Source organism: Coregonus clupeaformis, chromosome 14 (genome assembly GCF_020615455.1).
Source record: "Coregonus clupeaformis isolate EN_2021a chromosome 14, ASM2061545v1, whole genome shotgun sequence".
NCBI classification, from domain to species: Eukaryota; Metazoa; Chordata; class Actinopteri; order Salmoniformes; family Salmonidae; genus Coregonus; species Coregonus clupeaformis.
In genome coordinates this window covers 41,317,636-41,340,497 of record NC_059205.1, presented here as the reverse complement: position 1 = coordinate 41,340,497, position 22,862 = coordinate 41,317,636, and the positions used below count along the sequence as shown (strand labels likewise).

At 41.2% G+C, this 22,862-nt stretch overlaps 1 protein-coding gene across 1 annotated transcript in view; it reads left to right on the top strand.

The window, feature by feature from the left end:
• Positions 1 to 22,862, top strand: part of LOC121580885 (receptor-type tyrosine-protein phosphatase N2) — a 186,267-nt gene that overhangs the window by 47,609 nt on the left and 115,796 nt on the right. The window contains exons 4-13 of the mRNA XM_045224816.1: positions 3,266 to 3,389; positions 4,027 to 4,171; positions 5,375 to 5,747; positions 6,471 to 6,583; positions 6,773 to 6,974; positions 7,272 to 7,318; positions 7,911 to 8,075; positions 9,120 to 9,337; positions 11,591 to 11,677; positions 15,187 to 15,266. Of these exons, the coding sequence (XP_045080751.1) occupies positions 3,266 to 3,389; positions 4,027 to 4,171; positions 5,375 to 5,747; positions 6,471 to 6,583; positions 6,773 to 6,974; positions 7,272 to 7,318; positions 7,911 to 8,075; positions 9,120 to 9,337; positions 11,591 to 11,677; positions 15,187 to 15,266 (1,554 nt within the window). The remainder of the gene's footprint in view (positions 1 to 3,265; positions 3,390 to 4,026; positions 4,172 to 5,374; positions 5,748 to 6,470; positions 6,584 to 6,772; positions 6,975 to 7,271; positions 7,319 to 7,910; positions 8,076 to 9,119; positions 9,338 to 11,590; positions 11,678 to 15,186; positions 15,267 to 22,862) is intronic.

The window sequence follows — 22,862 nt, the reverse complement described above, 5'->3', positions numbered from 1 at the left end:
TGGCTTTGTAGGACCAACCCTGCCAGGCAGGCTCAGAATTTTGAGGGGGCGGTGCTGCTCAAGTAGGTCTCTGACCGCATTTATTTTTCTATTTAGGCTGCATATAGGCAACTCACAGCAGGTCCATAAAACAGATGGGAACTTCTCTTTGGTGTATGGGTCACTCAGGTGGGTGTCTAGGATATAGGGTTGGGGATCGTTCCATCATGATAGGACAATAAAAAAATAGATTAGATGTATACTATATTTTAAAATGTATATCCCTCATCTGCACAAAATTGAAAGCTGTCTCTCACAACCCCTGCTCACAGACACACGTTGGTTCTTGGATATGCAACCATTTCCTTTCTCACTCACTTAACGCCACACTTATTCAAACACAAAATGGACACCACACCTTCCATCACCATTCATCCACACATACCCACATACTGTGCCTTCTATGTCTTCTGTTCGCTATGTTTTTATCTTCACTATGTTGATTGAGTACGTGTGTTCTAATTAGTTGTATTTGAAGATGTATTATTTTGCTTGTTATATTTTCCCCTCGTGCCTTATTGCTTAAATATATATATTTAGCCTTTTGAGAAGTGTAACTTGGTATAAAAAAAAACAGTTGATTTCAACATTCTTTCATAAAGAGCACATATACTTCATAAAAAATACGTGTTCCCATCTCAAGAGAAAAAAAAGAAAAAAAAGACTATAGTAAGTGCCTATTAAGTGCCAAATAAAGTAACATGGTTGACTGTAACAGGGTTGACAATTTTGACAGGGCGAATTGAAGCTTGTTGTGTGCAACAGGGTGTGGCATTTGAATGCAAGCTTCATCCCCAAAATCTAATTGCTAAAACATTTCTAGCCTGTCTATCTATTGGTAACAGGGTTGATGTTTTATGCTCGACCCGCTCATTTTTCCACCACAAAACACCAGAAAATTGCCACACATTCTTTGGAATAGTTTCACCATATTAAAACGAGAGTTCAGTTCACGTAACAGGGTTGACCTTAAAATGAGGGACAGACATAAATGAATCACTAATCATGAACTAAATAATAATCTTCAGAAATGACTTTGTCAAAGCAATAAAGTAACTAGGGGTTTACAATGATGGTGAAACTTGGATAATTGTTTTAATGAAGTGGGTTGAAATCTTCCTAGAAGTCACAGAGGGTGCACAGAGGGACATGTCAAAATCCAGAATTTTGGCACTTTATTCATATATAACAATCTGATTTATTACATTCTCCATGTGTTCTATATTAAAAGGCGATTACACTTCCTGATTTGGCCTCGTTTTAGATTTGGATCATTAAGAAATGCTAGCAGCCATGACTGAATTAAAATGTGAGTTGGTTTCGGGGTGTGGTTTGATGTGTGTTCGCAGATGGGTAGAGTTAGCCAAGTAATTTAGCCAATTAACTTCAGCCAAATTGTGTGCAACCGTGGCAAAGTTGGTTTGACTTTGGATAGCCTATCTCTGGGGATAGTTAGGGACCATCAATAAATTACACAATGTAAATGGGACAATATTTTCATGTAGCACATCTTTTAGTTGTCTCATTAAATTCTTTCAATAATTTATAGTTGGTTTGAGGTTTTTCAGTCATTGAAATTTGGAGCTATTTACCTTTTAAAATATTGTCCTATGTATATTATGTAATTTACTGATGGTCTATAACTAGCCCCGAAGAGATATCGAATGTCATACCAAATTGACCATAGGCATTACGATAAACCCAACCCACGGAAAACTGTTACGGTACCCTTCATTCTGTGACATACCATTTTTTCTTATCCTCTCGCAAATCTCTGTTTAGGACAAGAAAGATTTATGACCGAAATGATCCTATTTACACTTTATAGTCAATTTTGACACTACAATAAAAAAAAAAAAATCTGACTCATATCGATGCCATATAGGCCATTTTCAAAACGAGGAGTTGCTTTTTAGGGGCAGTCGCTCTTTAAAGGGCACTTCATATTAATATAACATGCTTTTAACATTCAAAAATGGGGTACAATTTCTACTTAAAAGAGACACACTCTTTTTGTGGAATGACCCACATGCCTTCTTGGAAAAATGTGATTTATAGAAGCCAAGCTTATCTAGCCAAAATGCTCACTTTAAACAATAAGATTCACTGTGCAAAGTGACGTGTGTCCTGCATTCCCCGTTCCTACTATTACAAGATAATGATGTCATTGCAGATGCTATTTGCTGTGCATTCTAGTGTTGCTTGTATATTTCATGAATGCTGCTTCTCATCTGTGGAATGTCTCTGTTGAATTGTTTAAGTGTGCGTGGCCATATTCTGGGTTACATTTGGTTCCGCCACCCCATCTGGTATTGGCACCCATCCTCAGTTCGGTTGCCAAAATGTGCTGTAGTTAAAGAAACAGAGGGGAGTACATATGTGGCCCATCATGTAGCCTTTAGCCTTGGACACCTACTAACATGATGAAAGAATATTACAGAATGAGAATGACTTAGGATGTGTCCCAAATGGCACCATATTACCTTTATAGTGTGTTACTTTTGACCAGAGCCCTATGGAGAATAGGCTGCCACTTGGGACACACCCTAATTCATTCTCATCCTGTAATATTCTCTCAGCATGTTAGTAGGTGTCCAAGGCTAAAGGCTACATGATGAGCCTCATGTGCATTCCCCTCTGCTTCTTAGTGACCTTTGACCTAATCCACCAGGGATAACATTTTTTAACACCTCTTTCTCTGTGTTTCTTTTTGAGATGTCAAATGATGCAATATATAGTACATGTTCAACCACTTGAAGATTTTATTTCCAAAACACTATATCCACCAATTTTTCACCAGAAATGATTGCTTGTGGGTACCTTCATGTGTGTGTAAAATATTACTGTTTTTGGATTTTTTATTCATATATTTTAGGTGTGTATTAAAATGTGTTTTATTGCAAAATGCTATATGTCCAATAATTGTTTTTTAAACATAGCTAATTTACCAACATTTAAGAAAATGTATATATAGCGTTTTGGAAAAAAACTCTTAATTTGTTCTAGTCATTCTAGACATTATGAATGTTCCTGTTGATGTGTTGTGTGCAGGGTTGAACTGGGAGGATATCATATTTATTATCAGACATCTCTTAGTCTCTTCTCCTAACCTGTCTTTGTTTCCTTCCATTGTTTGTCACATAATGAAATACATGTTCAATGTATTTATATTTGCTGGTTCTAGTCTGACATTCTGTGTTATTCCTGTTGATATGTTGTGTTGCAGAGTTGACCTGGGAGGATGAGACCACCCAGCAGATCCTATCCAAGGAGCTGTCTAAGCTGAGGAAGATCCCCTACAGACGCCTACAGGACTCCAGCCCCCCTGTCTACAGCAGCAGCAAATCCAGGTCTCTGTTCTGGCTGCCAGCACAATACATTACACCTGGTCATACACACACAGACTAGTGGAGGCTGCTGAGGGGAGGATGGATCACAATAATGGCTGGAACGGAGCAAAGCACCTGGAAACCATGTATTTGATGTATTTGATACCATTCAACTCATTCCGCTCCAGTCATTACCACGAGCCCGTCCTCCCCAATTAAGGTGCCACCAACCTCCTGTGACACGGACACACACCTACGCACCCAGACAGGCAAGCATGCACATATGTATGCACACACACACACGCATATAGTGGAGCTCTCAATAGGACGTTGATTTACACTTCAGACTCCAGGAGGGCACATGTAATGAGATGACTGATGAGCTACAGTAGCCGCCTTGAATGGATCTAGTCTATCTCTGGATAGTCCATGTTATCTGTCTGTCTCTCTCTCTGTCTCTAGTACTCTGTTTCTCTGTCTTCATGTGTCTCTTCCTGTCTCTCTCTCTTTCTCTCTCTCATTATTTATTTCTCTCTCTTTCTGTGTCTTCATGTGTCTCTTCCTGTCTCTCTCTCTTTCTCTCTCTCATTCTCGCTGTCTCTGTCACACTCAGCCACACCACTCATTCTTACTCTCTACGTCTGCTTGTCTGGTCCAGGCCCTCTACCCAGGCTATGGACCCAGGAGACCGGAGGATCAAGCCAGTGGAGGTGGAGCTCAGTAGAAACCTCCAGAACTACCTGCAGCGTCTGGGCTTCCTTCCCCAGGCCTCCTCCCCCGACAGACCCAAGAGCCCCAGCAAGGTGAGGGCCCCTGGGGGCCACTGGCCATCCTCAGGCCCCTCCAGACCCCTCCACGCACCTGCTTTAGCCTGCGACGAGCAGCTGGACCATGTTTTACTTCTACATGCATGGACATCTCTAAATATGCACACACACACACTCACAAACTAACACACTTATGTACACACACAGACACACACACACACACAAACTGATACAGCGGGAGCTGTGGATCATCTTTAGTACTCTGTATTATTATCTATCTCACTTCTGAAGGTTGGTGAATGGCTGTTGGTTGACCATTCACAGGGATAGTTTCCTGCTGGAGTATTATGAGGGAGATAATGCCAACTGAGGGTTCAGGAGTTCAGTTCCTTAATTAATAACGTCTCACATGATGGACTCTGTGTCATTTCTGTTCAGGGCGGTGACCAACATGGCCTGGCTGAATGAGACGGCCAAGCCCCTGCTGAGGGCCAGGCATTGGGGGGTTGGGGAGGGTACCCCTTTATTTATCAAGGATGGGGTTGGGGAGAGTACCCCTTTATTTATCAAGGATGGCAAGAGTACCCCTCTATTTATCAAGGATTGGGTTGGTGGCAAACAAGGGGGAGTTGCCTTTAGTTTGAGATGAACGTGTGGAAGATGGATGGATCTTGGAATGTTGTTGACCCATCCCTATATTGTACTTCAATAGGAGATCATATAGGCTTATCCCACTGTTAACCTAATAAATTAACCTTTCATTTGATGCTGGTGTATTAGCTGGGGATTTAAGTGAAGCACTAAGTAAAGACGAACACATTTGATTTATTTGGTCATAGCACTTTTAATGCTAGGATAGTGGGTTCGATTCCCGGGACCACCCTTATGTAAATGTATGCATGCATGAATGTAAGTCACTTTGGAAAGAAGGGTCTGCTAAATGGCATATATTATTATTATATATTATTTGGTAACTCTTTCTATGAAGTGTATATTATGCTTTATAACGTCCTTTATAATGCCTTTTAATACATTTACATTTTTACATTTTAGTCATTTAGCAGACGCTCTTATCCAGAGCAACTTACAGTTAGTGAGTGCATACATTTTTCATACTGGCCCCCCGTGGGAAACGAACCCACAACCCTGGCGTTGCAAGCGCCATGCTCTACCAACTGAGCTACAGGGGACAATTATAATTATAATACACTTATAATGTGTTTATTTATTATCTTGCAGAGTGACCGTTACCCATCTGGGGTTTCCTCTGACTACTACTGGCCCAAGTCCCAGGGAGAGGGAAACTTCTCCCCACTGATGTCCTTCAAGCCTCCCTACCAGGACAGATCTTCTGTGGGGGGTGGAGACCTCCTCGTGGCTGCCCTCAGGCACTACCTGTCTGGGCAGGTACCATCTCAGACCGGTGGGGCCACCAACGGCCCGGCCCTGCCCTCCCCTCGCCTACGCCCCTCCTACAGCAACAGGATAGACAGTGCCGGGCCAAAAGAGACCTCTCAATCTCATACACCTAACCTGGACAGACTTCTACTCCTCCAGACAGCTGAGGCCAGCCAACCCTCTGCTCCCAAGGACCCCCTCAGTACAGTGGATGGTATGTGGCTCATTAAAAAGCCTTTCTTACTCTTTTTTACTGTACAAGTTGTTCCTCATTATTTCACTATGAACAGATGATCACCATTAGTAGTCATGATACTGTATGCATCCACTGGAAATAATGGTATAGCATGCTATTAGTTGTTAAAGGAATAGTCCACTCCCAAAAGAGTTGGGGGTATTTGTTTTATTAGTCCACTGTTGATACAGTCCCAAAATGTTTTGCATGTCAGCAATCAAGTTTTCAAGATATAGAACTTTCAAAACGCTTATTGTCACTGCCGGTGTCATGCATTTTGTATTTCTGCCTGCTTGAACGGCAATAGCTCAGATACACATGAAAACATGAAATGATCGATATAACATCTCTCAGACATGCACAAAAACGATATAACATTCTAAATGTGTGAATCTTTCCTTTCTGTGGAGGAGGGATTAGGAGAAGGGGGAATGAGAGGAGGAGGGAAGAGGAGAAGGGATGAAAGAGAGAAAGGGTTAGAGTACCTATGTCAATGGTTGTTTCTCAAATGGCACTATTTTCCCTATAATGCACTACTTTTGATAGTACCCTGGTCAAAAGTAGTGCATTATAAGAAATATGGTTCCCTTTGAGACACAACCATTGATATAATGTAGGTACTCTACCATAGTTATAACCCTTCCTCTCTCTAATCCCTCTTCTCTCCTCTTATCTCCACTTCTCTTCCTCCCTCCTCCACAGAGGTGTTCATCCAGAAGGTTCTGAAGAACGTGGGCAGACAAAACGTGGACGTGGACGACCTGAGTCCTAAAGACCTGGACCAACTCTCTACGCTGATCACTGACGGCCTACAGGTAGAATAAACAATAACATCTTGATACTTGCAGTAACGCTCCCACTTTTCTTACCAGCTCTGATTTCACTGTTGTTGTTTTTTAGGTTGGTTTTACTTGGAATGAATGTGATATGTGGTTGTCTTACCTAGCTACCTTAGTTGAATCTGTCTGCAGTTGTTCTGGATAAGAGAATATATGTAAATGCAGGTAGTGGATCAAGAACAGACCCAGGCCCAGGCCAGAGCAGGACCCAGAGACCTGGGGAAGGAAGAAGAGGAGGAAGGGAATGAGGGGCCTGGAGAAGAAGGGCCTGGGGACCAGGAGGAGGAGAAGGAGGAGAGTGTCCCTCCATCCGCCACAGAGAAAACGGCTCCGAAGAGCACTCCAGTAGAGGAGGCTGTGGTCCAAGGTACACAACCCTGACCGACTGGGAGAAGCCTTCCATCTGTAGTATTATCCCATAGTTCTCTCCAACACCTTTATCTGCTCCTTGTCTTTCGATGCCAACTTCAGGGTGACAGGTTCAAATGAGCTGTTCTGTTGATTTTAAATGCAGTCAGACTTACTGGCAAAAAGTATCACCTGAAAGGAGTGAATGGGAGAGTATATCTGCATGTTATTTGAGATATGCAAAGTTGGTGTGCTTTCTGCTTAATATTATTCTTGTTGTCAGTAAACATAGTAATTCTGTGTAATTTCCTGACAGAGCGACAAATGGAGGGAGACAGAGAGCCAGCAGACTCCAATGACAAGGTACCCCATTTGGACTCTTAAAGAGATAAATGGTTTGAAAGCTGAGTGTAAATGTCAAACGGAAGAATGACATTCTAAACGGTGATATTATACTGTGTGTAGGGTATGAATCATCCAGAAGAGGTGGTTTTCAAAATGATTTTAGTAATTTTATGTTACATCTGCAATGTAGACAGTAAACCCGTTGGTATACACAATTTAGAGAAGAAGTAGATTTTTAAAACGGATTAAAAACGTTTCAAGTGTTGTATTGACTTATTTTTCAAAAGGGAATGTTGATGCTGTCAATTTGCAGTCCTATCTTTCAGATGAGGATTATTGGCTTGTATCCTATCGCTCCATGTATTCTTAGACTTTGATGAGAGAAGCAAATCGCCTCTTCTCCCCTATCAAAATAGTTCCTTTATTCAGTACACATGCAATATAAGAAAATATGTCTAATCATAATCAAGATGAGAAAAATCCATAGTGTAATTATTATTTGATTCGTATTTGTTCTCTTTCTGAGATCACCATGACTTGGGATCACTATGACGGTGATCTAGCTGTAGCTGTAGCTAGATCACCGTGACATTGTTCCGTGTTATTTCAGCCCCAGGATGCCGTCGGCTTATTTGGCAAGCTGCTGGTGTACCTGGATAATATTGAGTCCCCAGCCCAGAGAGAGTCCCCAGGCCAGGCTGGTGTGGGTGCAGGGTTGGGTGAGGGAAGAGGTGTTGGTCTGGAGAACGTACGCAGCAGGACCACTCAGGCTGAGGTGAGGACCACAATGGAAATAAGTAGGATCATAATGAAAATAAGTAGGACCACAATATAAATAAGTAGGACAATAATGGAAATAAGTAGGACCACAATGGAAATAAGTAGGACCACAATGGAAATAAGTAGGACCAGAACGGAAATAAGTAGAATCATAATGGAAATAAGTAGGACCACAATGGAAATAAGTAGGACAAAAATGGAAATAAGTAGGACCACAATGGAAATAAGTAGGATCATAATGGAAATAAGTAGGACCACAATGAAAATAAGTAGGACCAGAACGGAAATAAGTAGAATCATAATGGAAATAAGTAGGACCACAATGGAAATAAGTAGGACAAAAATGGAAATAAGTAGGACCACAATGGAAATAAGTAGGATCATAATGGAAATAAGTAGGACCACAATGGAAATAAGTAGTACAACAATAGAAATAAGTAGGACCACAATGGAAATAAGTAGAACAACAATGGAAATAAGTAGGGCCACAATGGAAATAAGTAGGACAACAATGGAAATAAGTAGGACCACAATGGAAATAAGTAGGAGAACAATGGAAATAAGTAGGACCACAATGGAAATAAGTAGGACCATAATGGAAATAAGTAGGACAACAATGAATATGTTGTTAAACTTTATTATTCTTTTTATTTTTTATTTTCTTGTATATATATATATATATTTTTTTTAGGGGGTTGACCAGCTTCAATATTGCAGATAGATTATGGCTTCCATCAATGTAATTGTCTGCATCATTTCCAATCCCCCATATTTCTTGGGTAAATATAAAATATATATACAGTATATATTTTAAAATATATTTTCATTTATTATTTTCCCCTAACCCTACCATCCCTACCCTAATTGGAGTAAACTAATGGGCAACAACACTTAGGCTTCTACTTCCAGCTTATACATACTATAAACATTTTTGTTGTTCAACTTTTTTGTGTTATCCTCAATTACTTTAAATGCATTGTATCCACATGTGTGGTTGAATTGTGTTTTTAAATGGTCAAATAAATCTAATCAAATCAAGGTGGCAGTGCAGAAGAAGTCGACCCACTCAACAGACGTGGAGGAGGTGGCTGCGGTGGAGGGCTGGATCCAGGCAGTGGAGCCTCCTGCTGCCAAGGTGGTCTACCAGGAGCCCCATCAGAAGAACGTGAACGTCCAGGAGCTGCAGCTAGATGTCAAAGCTGCTGTGGCCACGAAGAAGACTGATGATGACTATGGATATGTCATCACCGACACAGAGTGAGTAGTGCCTGTTATAACCAATGAATGAGGCAACAACAGCTAATCAATCAATGTTCTACAGTATGTCTTTGTGGAATTGCATGTAGTATAGTACAAATGAGTCTTTTTTAGTCCAGGGTCATCTATGGTGAATTGAAAGGTGTCAACATGTTGCATTGCGTTGCTGTCTGATGATTATTAAAATAATTTTTTTACATTACATTTAATGAAGGCAGTAACTCCCCTCAATGTACATTTTATGACTCTAGGACCATGGAAATGTATTCAAAATAGCTTCTGAAGTCTCATAAATGTACAGTACCAGTCAAAAGTTTGGACACACCTACTCATTCAAGGGTTTTTCTTTATTTTTTACTATTTTCTACATTGTAGAATAATAGTGAAGACATCAAAACTATGAAATAACACATATGGAATCATGTAGTAACCAAAATCAAAATATATATTATATTTGAGATTCTTCAAATTAGCCACCCTTTGCCTTGATTACAGCTTTGCACACTCTTGGCATTATCTCAACCAGCTTCATGAGGTAGTCACCTGGAATGCATTTCAATTAACAGGTGTGCCTTGTTAAAAGTTAATTTGTGGAATTTATTTCCTTCTTAATGCGTTTGAGCCAATCAGTTGTGTTGTGACAAGGTAGGGGTGGTATGCAGAAGATAGCCCTATTTGGTAAAAGACCAAGTCCATATTATGGCAAGAACAGCTCAAATAAGCAAAGAGAAACAGTCCATCATTACTTTAAGGTCAGTCAATCCGGAAAATGTCAAGAACTTTGAAAGTTTCTTCAAGTGCAGTTGCAAAAACCATCAAGCGCTATGATGAAACTGGCTCTATGTAGATATTCCATAAAAAAACAGCCGTTTCCAGCTACAGTAGCCATTTACAACATTAACAATGTCTACACTGTATTTCCGATCAATTTTATGTTATTTTAATGGACAAAACATTTGCTTTTCTTTCGAAAACAAGGACATTTCTAAGTGACCCCAAACTTTTTAACGGTAGTGTATTTTGAATTGTTTAACACTTTTTTGTTTACTACATGATTCCATATGTGTTATTTCATAGTTTTGACGTCTTTACTATTATTCTACAATGTAGAAAATAGTAAAAAATAAAGAAAAATTAGCAAATGACAAAATGATTTATCAAGACCATACCCCAGTGTGGTATATTATATGCATGTGTAATAAACATCTCACATGCGTATCATTCAGTAGATATTAGATAATGATTTAATGGTGTTCAGGTTCAAGTCCCTCTCCAGGGCACAGAACCCACAGTCCATCAGGCCACCCTGGACTAGAGCCCACGTCCCTTCACTGCTCCATAATTATCATGTCTGGAGTGCCTCCACTCTCTATAGGGGGCTGGGGATGGTGGCTGTGCTGCTGCTATGGAATATCAATATCTGTATATATAATGTCTCTAGAATTATTGCTTTAATCTCCATACTCCTGTTATGTGATGAACTAGGACAGTGTGGTTTATAGCTCTATACGGTATGGCTTATCACCACCAACAGGAGGAAATATAAACAAGTCAAACTGAGTCATTTACTGCTATACTGTATGCACAGTAGCAGGTACTCCTAATGGCCCTGGTCAAAAGTAGTGTACTATATACAGTAGGGAATAGGGTGCCATTTGGGACTCAGACCATATTAGCTAAAGGCAGGGCTGAACTGAGCCACCTCCTCACCATCCCATCTGAACCTTTATGTCTGGCCTGTAGTCTGAGAGAGTGGCTGTGTATCAAATTGCCCCCTATTCCCTATATAGTGCATTAGTTTTGACCAGGGCTCTGGTAAAAAGTATTGCACTATATATCGAATAGGGTGCCATTTTGGGACACGTTCAGAGCACACAGGTGATTCATCATGCCGGAGGGAATGCCTGCTCCCCCAGCTCTCACACCTCACCCCCGCCTCATATCCTCCCTCTCTGTCTCCCTTTCGCTCAACTACCTATCTGGCTCTCCTCTTATGGCCTTCCTCTTATGGCTCTCCTTTCTTTGGCCCTCACTCCCTTCCCCCCCTCCCTCATCTCCTCCCCCTCCGTCCCTCCATCCCTCTGATCTCCATGCCTGTCGCCCCGCTCATGTCCCCATTTCTCTCCTCTGAGTGTGACAGGAATGTCATGTGTGGGAGCGCTCACCCACACTTAACAGGCTTAGGTAACAACTCTGTGGGGACCTTTAGGAGAAAGGCCAGTATTGATGAACTCTGTATGTTTCTCTCCCCAGCGCGTTGCAGACTGATGAGGGCCTCCACTTGATGGAGATTCTGACACGACGCGCCAATCTGCAGATGACTGACTTCCTGGAGCTCTCGTACGTATTTTTGGTGGTCATTTTTTAAATAGATTTATCACACACTCAATACAAAGAACAAACAGTACAGACCCAACCAACAGAGTCAACACCACTCTTGTATGTATTTAACCTTTTTATGTAGATCTATTCATTTTTGGCTGCATGCTTAAGAGACATGACTAGATTTTCCCCAGAAAGCTTATACGGTTCAGGGCAGAATCTAAAAGGGGCATCTTTAAATAGTAATTCCCCGTAGCAGGTAGATAGGTGTACATCCAGTGAATAATGCAGACTGAAATGCAGAGCAGTGCATGGAGGGAGTTTATACAATATACTGTATAAAAATACCTAAAACCAAACAACTGTGTTTTAGGTGGCAAGTGCACCATGTCATGTCAAACATTACCTGAGGGGCTTAAACACTTTTATTGCCAAAAATAAATAAATAAAATAAAACAGAAACACTCAAATAATTTAAACTGTCAAACAGGTTGAAAGCTGAAGAAAAGCACCCTTACTGAGAAACAAGATATGCAGGGACACTTGTCTTATTCATATTCTGTAAACATTCGAGCTGGAGGGTGAAGATGGGAAACTTGCTCATGCACATTATTGACATGAGACGCCATATAGAGTCTTGGCTGCAATCATTTATTAACGAGACTGAACTTTTCATGAACCTCCCTCTCTTTCTCCAAAATCGTTATGTTTTTCCCCGCAGGTATCTGACTTTGAACACCACACACACGCACATGCGCACACACACACACACACACACACACACACACACACACATACACACACACGCGCACACACACACACACACACTTAGAATGCAATGAGGCTTTTAAAGCCACCCACAACAGAAATGAGAATCTAGTGACATACTGTGATGGCCTGTGTGTTCAGTGTCATCTCTTTCACATACTCTCACCAACAGCTACTCTACACACATTTTACACACAAATGCACAGCTAGATATTGCACCGAAGCACATTATTCAAAGATGACATTCAAAATAACATCAAAGAGAAAATCATATCCACATTCTATAGAAACATGGTGCCATAACCTGTCACATGTTCATTTCCCCGACCATCATGCCCTGTACCCAACAACTACACACAGCTTTACAATGGGCCTCATTCTTACATTACTTATGTTCAAGTCTGACATTGTGGTCATTGTAATGCGTTCATTCATCAAATTAACATACACTGCCATACTTAATAACCTTAGCAGTATGAATGCAGTAACAATTTACCACCATTAAATACAGTGGTGACGTAACGTGCTGATGACAGGCATAAGAAAGATAGTGTTGAATGGGCTGGTAGGCCGCCTTTCTGTCTTTCTAACTACTAAGCTTGTTTGTTGGCGGTAAAGGTAGCGATTGGTCGACTCTGTATCATGTGACCCTATTTTAGTATGGTTCTGAAAATGACATTGTTTCTGAAGTACCTCACGGCGCTAGGGCGGTATACACTGCTCTGTATTCAGCCCTTCAGCCCATGGGTGGCCCTACAGGGCCGGGCTAATGTACCTTTTGTCTTTATCCGTTTCTGGAGCTGAAAGGGCGTTGGTATGGGAGAGTGATAGATTGGGTGGGAAAGAGCCGGGGCCCTTTGTCAGAGCGCCGAGCCGACCCAACAGGGGCCGCAGTCTGGACAATTTGTCCAAGCCACCACGCTTATTTTATTTCCTGCTCCTTGCAGCTAACCGCTGCCGCTCCTAGACCACGACCCCACCTAGGAGCCTGGGAGAATGGCCGTCCCTTAACTCAGCCCGGCCAGCATGGCTCCTCTCACCCTTCATGTTGACTCATTTGTGTTAGCATGACTTAGTCCTGTAGGGCTTTGAAATGAGTGTCTATCATGTTTTTCATATTGAAGGAAAATATGGATGCATACATACAGGGTAATTCATTGTTACTGTAGTACTAACACAGTATGCAAGTCACAAGGCCAAACATTACACACACAAGTTAATCAATCATAAAATCCATTATTATTTAGTATGACTGATGATTGACAGAGGAGACGCTGTCAGAATCGTCTCATAATATCTGGAATTGATCATGTCAGGCTTGAGTGGTTGAAAGCAGATACGTTAGTTTTGATGTGCCAATGTGGGTGGTTTGCTTCAGAACCCTCTAGCATTAGTTCCCTCTGAATAATAGTTGTTGTGCAACCATTACCGACTTTAGTCAGACTCCAATTTGAAAAAGAAATGGAGGTGACGTAATGTCTGACTTCATATGCTGCTCATTTCAAAGTATAACCACTAGGTGGAGAGATGCATCTATGCTGGTTGCTTGTAATGCAGTCTATGTAGTACTGAACAGACATGGACTCATTTACTTTCACAGTAGAATTATAGATTACAGTTGATGAACAATGACAGTTTGACATTTCGATACTTGATGTTGTAATGTACAGTAACTGGCCAGTCAAAAATAATGATTATATATGTATTCTAACAGACTAAAATGGAGTGTTTCGCTTCGACAGTGGAGTAATACTGTGCTAAAGAAAAGCATGAGCTTCAGTTTGAAAACCACAAGGTCATTTTTTACTTTTGCTGTATTGAATTTTGAAAAACGTTCATTGGGTGGCAGTGGCGTAGGTCAGGAAACACATCAATGTGTTATAAAGTCACAGTGAGTGATATTCCTCTTCAACCGCTAATAGACCACTATGGCAGGTTGATCTATCTCCTAATATATGTGATAGATCTATACATCTATAGCTTTTACGGAGGTAAATATAATATTATGGTTGAAAGGCTGGCTGCTGGTTGAAGTATCCTCCACACATTGCTAGAGATCTTAACCTCCTGGCTGGATACATTCTGAGTCTTTGACTTCAACATACAGCAAAGCACATTCTGTTCAAATAAATGTACAACATTTTATGTTCAATATGTTGCCATTACCTGGTTTTATTCAGGGTGGTTCACCCATGCCCTCCTTCATCACCTTTAGCCCTTTTCAGCTCAATATATATTTTTTACAGCCTGAAAGTACCTGTTTAGTGTCCACCCTAGTTTTGCTCTTTGGAAATACATTGTGAGGGGAAAATAATATTTGTACATTTTATTTGTACAGCACTTTTCATTACATGCAAAATTCACAAAGCTCTGTACATCAGCAATTGTCCCTATGACTGTCGTTGAAGGAACAAGCATTACGCATGTGTATCTCATTGTAGACCAAAACCCCCCATCCTTGTCATTTGTTGTTTGTAAAATGCCCGGAGGCACATTGAGATTCAAGAGGGTATCCGGCGGCTCCTGTGGCTACAGGGATTCTAACTGCTGGGGTAGCCAGAGGTGAAATAGTATTCAAGCACCGTGTGTGTACAGCTCTGCTTTAATGACCTGGGCTGTTTTTTTTATGCAAGAGGGTAGAAAAATAATGCTTCACCACCATGAAAAATAGATTCCTGCTCATGTTTGGATTGTCTCATCTCACTGTGTGTGTGTGTGTGTGTGTGTGTGTGTGTGTGTGTGTGTGTGTGTGTTTACAGAGTGGTAGGCCCAGCTGTGACCTTCAGAGTACGACCTAACGCCCAGAACGTCAGCACCGCAGATGTGGCCAATGTAGCAGGTAGGTCAGAGCTTTTCTGATAGATAAATATGATGTAATGTATGAAGAATTTCATTCCAAAACGCTATATATCCAATTTCAGAAATGTTGGTAAATTAGCTTTTTTTTGTTTAAAGAACTTATAAAAGAGATTGGTGTTAAATGACAGAAATATATTGATTTGAAACCTATCACTAGATAGTTTAATTTCAGAGAGACAAACAATCACATTTTGTTGCAAAAGGAGATATATCTGCCTCACTCTCAGAGAAAATAGTCTAATGTGACAAACAAACAAAAAAATATATATATATAAAGAACTGCACAAATTATACATTTGTAACATCAATATTAGATCTCATCTGGGCTCTGGTCAAAAGTAGTGCACTATAGGGAATAGGGTGTCATTTGGGACTAGACCTAACTCTAACTAAACACTATAGCATGAGGCTAGATTTATGATGTGTTGAATTTATATGTTAAATTTATAGGATACGAACATTCCATTCCAGCTTAACAATTGATGTATAGCGTTTTGCAACAAAACCAATTGTAATACACATCTAAAATCTACGAATGAAAAATCTGAGGACAGTAATATTTTGCACAAACATAAAGATATCAATAAGCAAACAGTTCTCATGAAAAAAACACAAATGTGAAAAATTGGTGGATACAACGTTTTGGAAAAAAACTTTTCATATATATAACTTTACAAAAAAAGTTTAGTCCTTTAGTGGAGCATATTGGATCTGAAATGGACATTTTACCTTTTATCAAATACCCAAGGTTTTGTTGTCATGTTGGAACTGAAATGGACATTTGACCTTTCATTTGGCGTCCGTTCAGTGTAATCTGCTCTACCTTTGACCTCTATACTATGCACCAATCACATTCCTCTATGGTGAATTAAATACAGATATGCATTGTCAAAGAACCCCCAAGGAAAGGAGAGAAAATAGCTGTATTTGAGCTGTATGTGGTTAGTATTACTGACAAACGTACAAGGCTGCATCAACAGGTACAGAGAAAATATGGATATAAATATGAGAAGGTCATGTTTTTCTCCACTGACTTAGATAAATATTAGATGCTTGCCATTATTGTATAAGACCTTTTAGCTCTGGTCAAACGTAGTGCACACTATAAAGGGAATAGCAATATAAATGGAATGTTATTCCCTAGGAGGGACCGGCTAGATTCTCATAATGATCCCTGGCTGGGGCTGTGCCGGGATCTAGACTACCTCCTCCAAATCACCTACACACACACACACGCACGCACACGCACAGACACACACACACAAGTTCATGAATAGCTAAACCTTGTTTTTTTCCCTTATTGATGACAGCTTTGATAATTGAACTCCACAGCCCACACTTTTGATGATGTGATTATGTAATGGCTACTTCACCCACCTGTTTCGTAAGTGCTATTGTTCTTGTTCGCACCGTCGTTTCTCATTTCCAGTGTTTCTAAGTTTTGAGAGGTCATGGATGAGCCTTGATTGATATTAATGCAAACAGTTGACAGAACCGCACTTGAAATGAAATATATCTGCCTCTTACCTTAAATGCAGTACTGTGGGTGAGATGCTGTCTTTAAAGCATCATTTGGCATAGTCAACAAGAATATCGGCAGAGATTATTTAAATAGCCCCAGTTTATGTTGTTTTTCTGAGACATTAAGCAATACAAGGCCATCATTTTATCATAATTTTACAGATTCTTCCAGATGCATTGGAGAAATCTGTGTTCCCATCTTTTAAGCAGTTTGAGACTAAACACATTTTGAGAGTCTTCACATTATTTCATTTAAATGGCACTATAAGAGATTTCAATATGACATCATAGGCCACCATAAATAAGATGTTTTTAGTGTTATTATACCATTATAAAAAGAAAATGTTTTGGGGTGTATCCCAAATGGCACCCTATTCCCTATATAGTGCACTACTTTTGAACACTACTTTTGACCAGTGCCCTGGTCAAAGTAGTGCACTATATTGGGAATTTGGGACACATCCTTGGACCGGCTGGACAAAGAAGTCAACCTTATCATTCTTCTCCTTCAAGTGAACAATACTGGATCGATAAAGAGCCAGCCTCCCGGGCCATGGTGGAGGAGGGTGCTTGCTGTCTGACAACGAGGTGCTGCAGTATGGCCCAGTTTGCGTCCCAAATTGCACCCTATTCCCTATATATTGTGCACAACTTTGACCAGGGCCCATAGGAATAGCACTATGGGCCCTGGTCAAAAGTAGTGCACAATATATAGGGAATAGGATGCCATTTGGGATGCAGACCTGTATGGTCCTGGCCTGCTGAGTAAAGAGCCCTGGAGTGGAGCTTCTGGAGCTTCTGTCACACGTACCCGGCCATTGTTAGGTACCCAGGGCCAGGCGAGGGCCATTGTCAGAGGGGATGTCAAGATGGTGGGCAGCGGGGTGATGACCCTCATTGTCAGGCCTATTCATGCGCGCTGCAATGTTGCGGAGTGGCAGGCCCAAAGGCCACTTCCAGTGGTGCGTCCCGGCCGTGAGAACCGGCCTCCTCTATGGGCTGGAGGTCAGGGTCAGGCCAGCCGGCAGCGTAATTAGCACTTTAAGCAGGAGGACACCAGCTGAGGACCACTGACACTAAAAAGCAGAAAGACACACAGACACACACCACCTGCTGTCTATCTGAAACCCAACCCTTATCAGCCTCAGATGGCTACTGTAGATATGCATGTTGTCGTTAACAAACAGTGGAGTAAAACAAGTAAGCTCATGAGGCATTTTTAAGTTATATTGTTCAAGAATCAATGGCTATATATCATTAATTTAAATTCCCACAAAAAGTCCAGAATAAAATGCATATATGTGTTGTCTATAAACTGTCTCCACTTTGAATGTTATTTAGTCAAATAGATTTTTTAAGGCCCAACTGGTTTGACTGACTGTGCATTATTAACCATTAAACTGAGTCTCTTGTGTTTTCTATGAAGAGGAGTAAATGCATTGTATTCCCTGCAAATAGCTAGTTACTCATTCACTGGCTAAGTGTAATATCTGAGATTTGATTTGTATGTTGACATGGAAATAAGTCTTTGTCACAGAGGTCACAAACAGTTCAATAAGTTATAAAGGCGGTTTCCCATTGGTGAATGGCTGAATTTGTATGCTAATTGATGGAATTACCCCTTTTAAAAAGTAGAGAAATCATGATCATTCTGATATTTTTCACATACATCTATTAAACCAGTTTTTCTTCTGTCAGTTCCTCACGTATGCAGACAGCTCTGTAGAGCTGCCCTGTAGCTCAGTTGGTAGAGCATGGCGTTGCAACGCCAGGGTTGTGGGTTCGATTCCCACGGGGGGGCCAGTATGAAAATTTATGCACTCAGTAACTGTAAGTCGCTCTGGATAAGAGCGTCTGCTAAATGACTAAAATGTAAAATGTAAATGTTGTTTGAATATACTGTATCCAAAACCGTTTTTCCGCTTTACACCTATGCTTATTCACTTCCTATTCACTTCCTGTCTCTGGTAGCCTCTTGTCCTAACTTTCCCTTGAATCTCAATCACCTCATCCACTATGAACCATGAGTCATTTCTGATCACTGGTTAATACATGTGGCACTCAGGAGTTGAAATGAAACCCTAATTCCTCAGATTTTTACAAAGACCATTGTTTGTATTTTTTCTCTCTCTTTTCTTGTCTTTTCGCAGTTCAGTGGTTTAGCATAGATCTCATAATGCTGACAGCACTGACCTTCACTCTAGCTAAACACATGTCAAAATGTAAAATCTAATTACCTGGCTCTTTAGGAAAAAGTCATGTGATTTATCTACCTAACTTATCTTCTCCTTATTGATGTGGAGAAAGCCTTCAACCTATGGTTGGCTCAGTCTTAGCGGTTAGCTTTTAGGGCGCTGACTTGTCCTAAGTGTTTGTATTTTCATGACATTTAATCCATAGAATGGTCCTTTGGGGGAAGGATTGTAGACATACACTCCCGTTCAAAAGTTTGGGGTCACTTAGAAATGTCCTTGTTTTCCATGAAAACATACATGAAATTAGTTTGAATAGGAAATATAGCAAAATGCATAGGAAATGTAGTCATTGACAAGGTTAGAAATAATGATTTTTAATATAAATAATAATTGTGTCGTCAAAGAATCCTCCATTTGCAGCAATTACAGCCTTGCAGACCTTTGGCATTCTAGTTGTCAATTTGTGGAGGTAATCTGAAGAGATTTCACCCCATGCTTCCTGAAGCACCTCCCACAAGTTGGATTGGCTTGATGGGCACTTCTTACGTACCATACGGTCAAGCTGCTCCCACAACAGCTCAATAGGGTTGAGATCCGGTGACTGTGCTGGCCACTCCATTATAGACAGAATACCAGCTGACTGCTTCTTCCCTAAATAGTTCTTGCATAGTTTGGAGCTGTGCTTTGGGTCATTGTCCTGTTGTAGGAGGAAATTGGCTCCAATCAAGCGCTGTACACAGGGTATGGCATGGCGTTGCAAAATGGAGTGATAGCCTTCCTTCTTCAAGATCCCTTTTACCCTGTACAAATCTCCCACTTTACCACCACCAAAGCACCCCCAGACCATCACATTGCCTCCACCATGCTTGACAGATGGCATCAAGCACTCCTCCAGCATATTTTCATTTGGTCTGCGTCTCACAAATGTTCTTCTTTGTGATCCGAACACCTCAAACTTCGATTAGTCTGTCCATAACACTTTTTTCCAATCTTCCTCTGTCCAGTGTCTGTGTTCTTTTGCCCATCTTAATATTTTCTTTTTATTGGCCAGTCTGAGATATGGCTGTTTCTTTGCAACTCTGCCTAGAAGATCAGCATCCCGGAGTCACCTCTTCACTGTTGACGTTGAGACTGGTGTTTTGCGGGTACTATTTAATGAAGCTGCCAGTTGAGGACCTGTGAGGCGTCTGCTTCTCACACTAGACACTCTAATGTATTTGTCCTCTTGCTCAATTGTGCACCGGGGCCTCCCACTCCTCTTTCTATTCTGGTTAGAGCCAGTTTGCGCTGTTCTGTGAAGAGAGTAGTACACAGCGTTGTACGAGATCTTCAGTTTCTTGGCAACTTCTCACATGGAATAGCCATTATTTCTCAGAACAAGAATAGACTGACGAGTTTCAGAAGAAAGTTATTTGTTTCTGGCCATTTTGAGCCTGTAATCGAACCCACAATTGCTGATGCTCCAGATACTCAACTAGTCTCAAGAAGGCCAGTTTTATTTCTTCTTTAATCAGCAGAACAGTTTTCAGCTGTGCTAACATAATTGCAAAAGGGTTTTCTAATGATCAATTAGCCTTTTAAAATGATAAACTTGGATTAGCTAACACAACGTGCCATTGGAACACAGGACTGATGGTTGCTGATAATGGGCCTCTGTACACCTATGTAGATTTTCCGTAAAAAATCAGCCGTTTCCAGTTACAATAGCCATTTACAACATTAACAATATCTACAGTGTATTTCTGATCATTTTAATGGACAAAAAATAGCTTTTCTTTCGAAAACAAGGACATTTCTAAGTGACGCCAAACTTTTGAACGGTAGTGTATATTTGACATTTGTATCTAAAAACATAATTGAGAAATAATTGATCAAAGTTGACACATTTAACATTTTGGTCTTACCCAGGCCTCCTTTAAGACTTCATAATGATTTATCTGTAGGTGCTACAAAGCCAACATTAGTGTCATATGAAGCGTTACTGCTTGCTCTGTAATATAAGTAGTATTTTGATTTCAATAACAATTTTCTTACATACATTGATGAATATTGAAAAATATAAACATGAATATTGAAAGATTGTTTTTGTTGATTTGGTAAATTTGTCAATACATTGTTGAACATAATATACTGTACGGGCATATCAAAGTTCCAGAGTGGGGTCTCTGCTACATTTAGAGTTATTATCTAATTTGTAAGCATTACAACAGAGTGAATGTGAAAATGGGCAATGATACAAATAAAAGGAGGGCTGTGATTGGTTATTGCCTACAATGCCAATTTCTCTGTATAAAATGGGCCATAACTTACAAACTAGCAGAGATCCCACTCTGGAACTTTGATATGCCCATAGAGTATATAATGTTCAACAATATATTGAAAAATGTGCCAAATTAATTTGTTTTGCTTTGTAACACCTACATATGAAACATTATGGAGTATTCAAGGAGGCCTGGGTAAGGCCAATATGTTAAGGTCAATATGTCAACATTGATTAATCATTTCTCAATTATGCTTTTAAATACAAATGTGAAATATATGTCAACAATCCTTCCTCCAAACGACCATTCTATGGATTAAATGTTGTGAAAATCTAAAAAATCATGGTATTTTTTTATCCTGGTTTCGCGATGAATCATCCATGCAGCTGTACAGAAAAAGGGAATATTATTTATACCTCTTTAACATGATTTATTGTCATCTGTGTGACTGTAAACGTGCATGATGTTGATGTGCAAAGTGAGATTTGTGACATGGTGTCATGCCCTGACTCAGGGGACTCTTATATGTTGAGTCAGGGTGTGTATATTCCTTGTTGTGCTTTTTCTATGTGTGGTATTCTAGTATGTGTATTTCTATGTTGGCCGGTGTGGTTCCCAATCAGAGGCAGCTGTCGCTCGTTGTCTCTGATTGGGGACCATACTTAGGCAGCCTTTTGGCACTGTCTAGTTGTGGGATCTTGTTCCGTGTAAGGTATGTTGTGTGTTCTACCTTGGACGTCACGTTTCGGTTGTTGTTTTGTCGGTTGTTTATTCGTGTTAAATAAACATGTACGTATATCACGCTGTGCCTTGGTCTGACCCGTCATTAAACGAACGTTACAGAAGATTCCACCAAACGAGGACCAAGCAGCGTGCCCAGGAGCAGCAGACACTCTGGACACAGGTGGAGTAGCAGAGAGTATGGACTTGGCGGGAGATAAGAGAGGATCTGGCAAGGCAGATGGAGGCCCTGAAAGGGATCAGGGTGGAGAAGGAGAGACAGCCCCAAGAACATTTTTGGGTGCCGGCTAAAAGGGTGGTCGGGGAGCGACAGAGAGGAGCCCCGACCACTGCACTCGTGGGGGCTCAAGGAGGAGTCCTCACTGGAGGAGGACGGGGCGCGGAGTGTAAAGGACGGAGACAGTCATAGACCTCCAGCGCCGGTTGCCAGTCCGGTACGCCCCGTACCTGCTCCCCGCACCAAGCCAGTGGTGCGTGTTCCCAGTCCGGCCTGGCCTGTTCCTGCTCCTCGCGCCAAGCCTGTGGTTCGCGTCGCCAGTCCGGCCCGGTCTGTTCCTGCTCCTCGCACCAAGCCAGTGGTGGGTGTTCTCAGTTCGGCCCGGCCTGTTCCTGCTCCTGGCACCAAGCCAGTGGTGCGTGTTCCCAGTCCGGTCCGGACTGTTCCTGCTCCTTGCACCAAGCCTGTGGTGCGCCTCGCCAGTCCGGCCCGGTCTGTTCCTGCTCCTCGCACCAAGCCAGTGGTGCGCGTCGCCAGTCCGGCCCGGCTGTTCCTGCTCCTCGCACCAAGCCAGTGGTGCACGTCGCCAGTCCGGCACGGCCCGTGCCCGTTCCACCGGTGCCTGGTTCGGCACCGGTCAG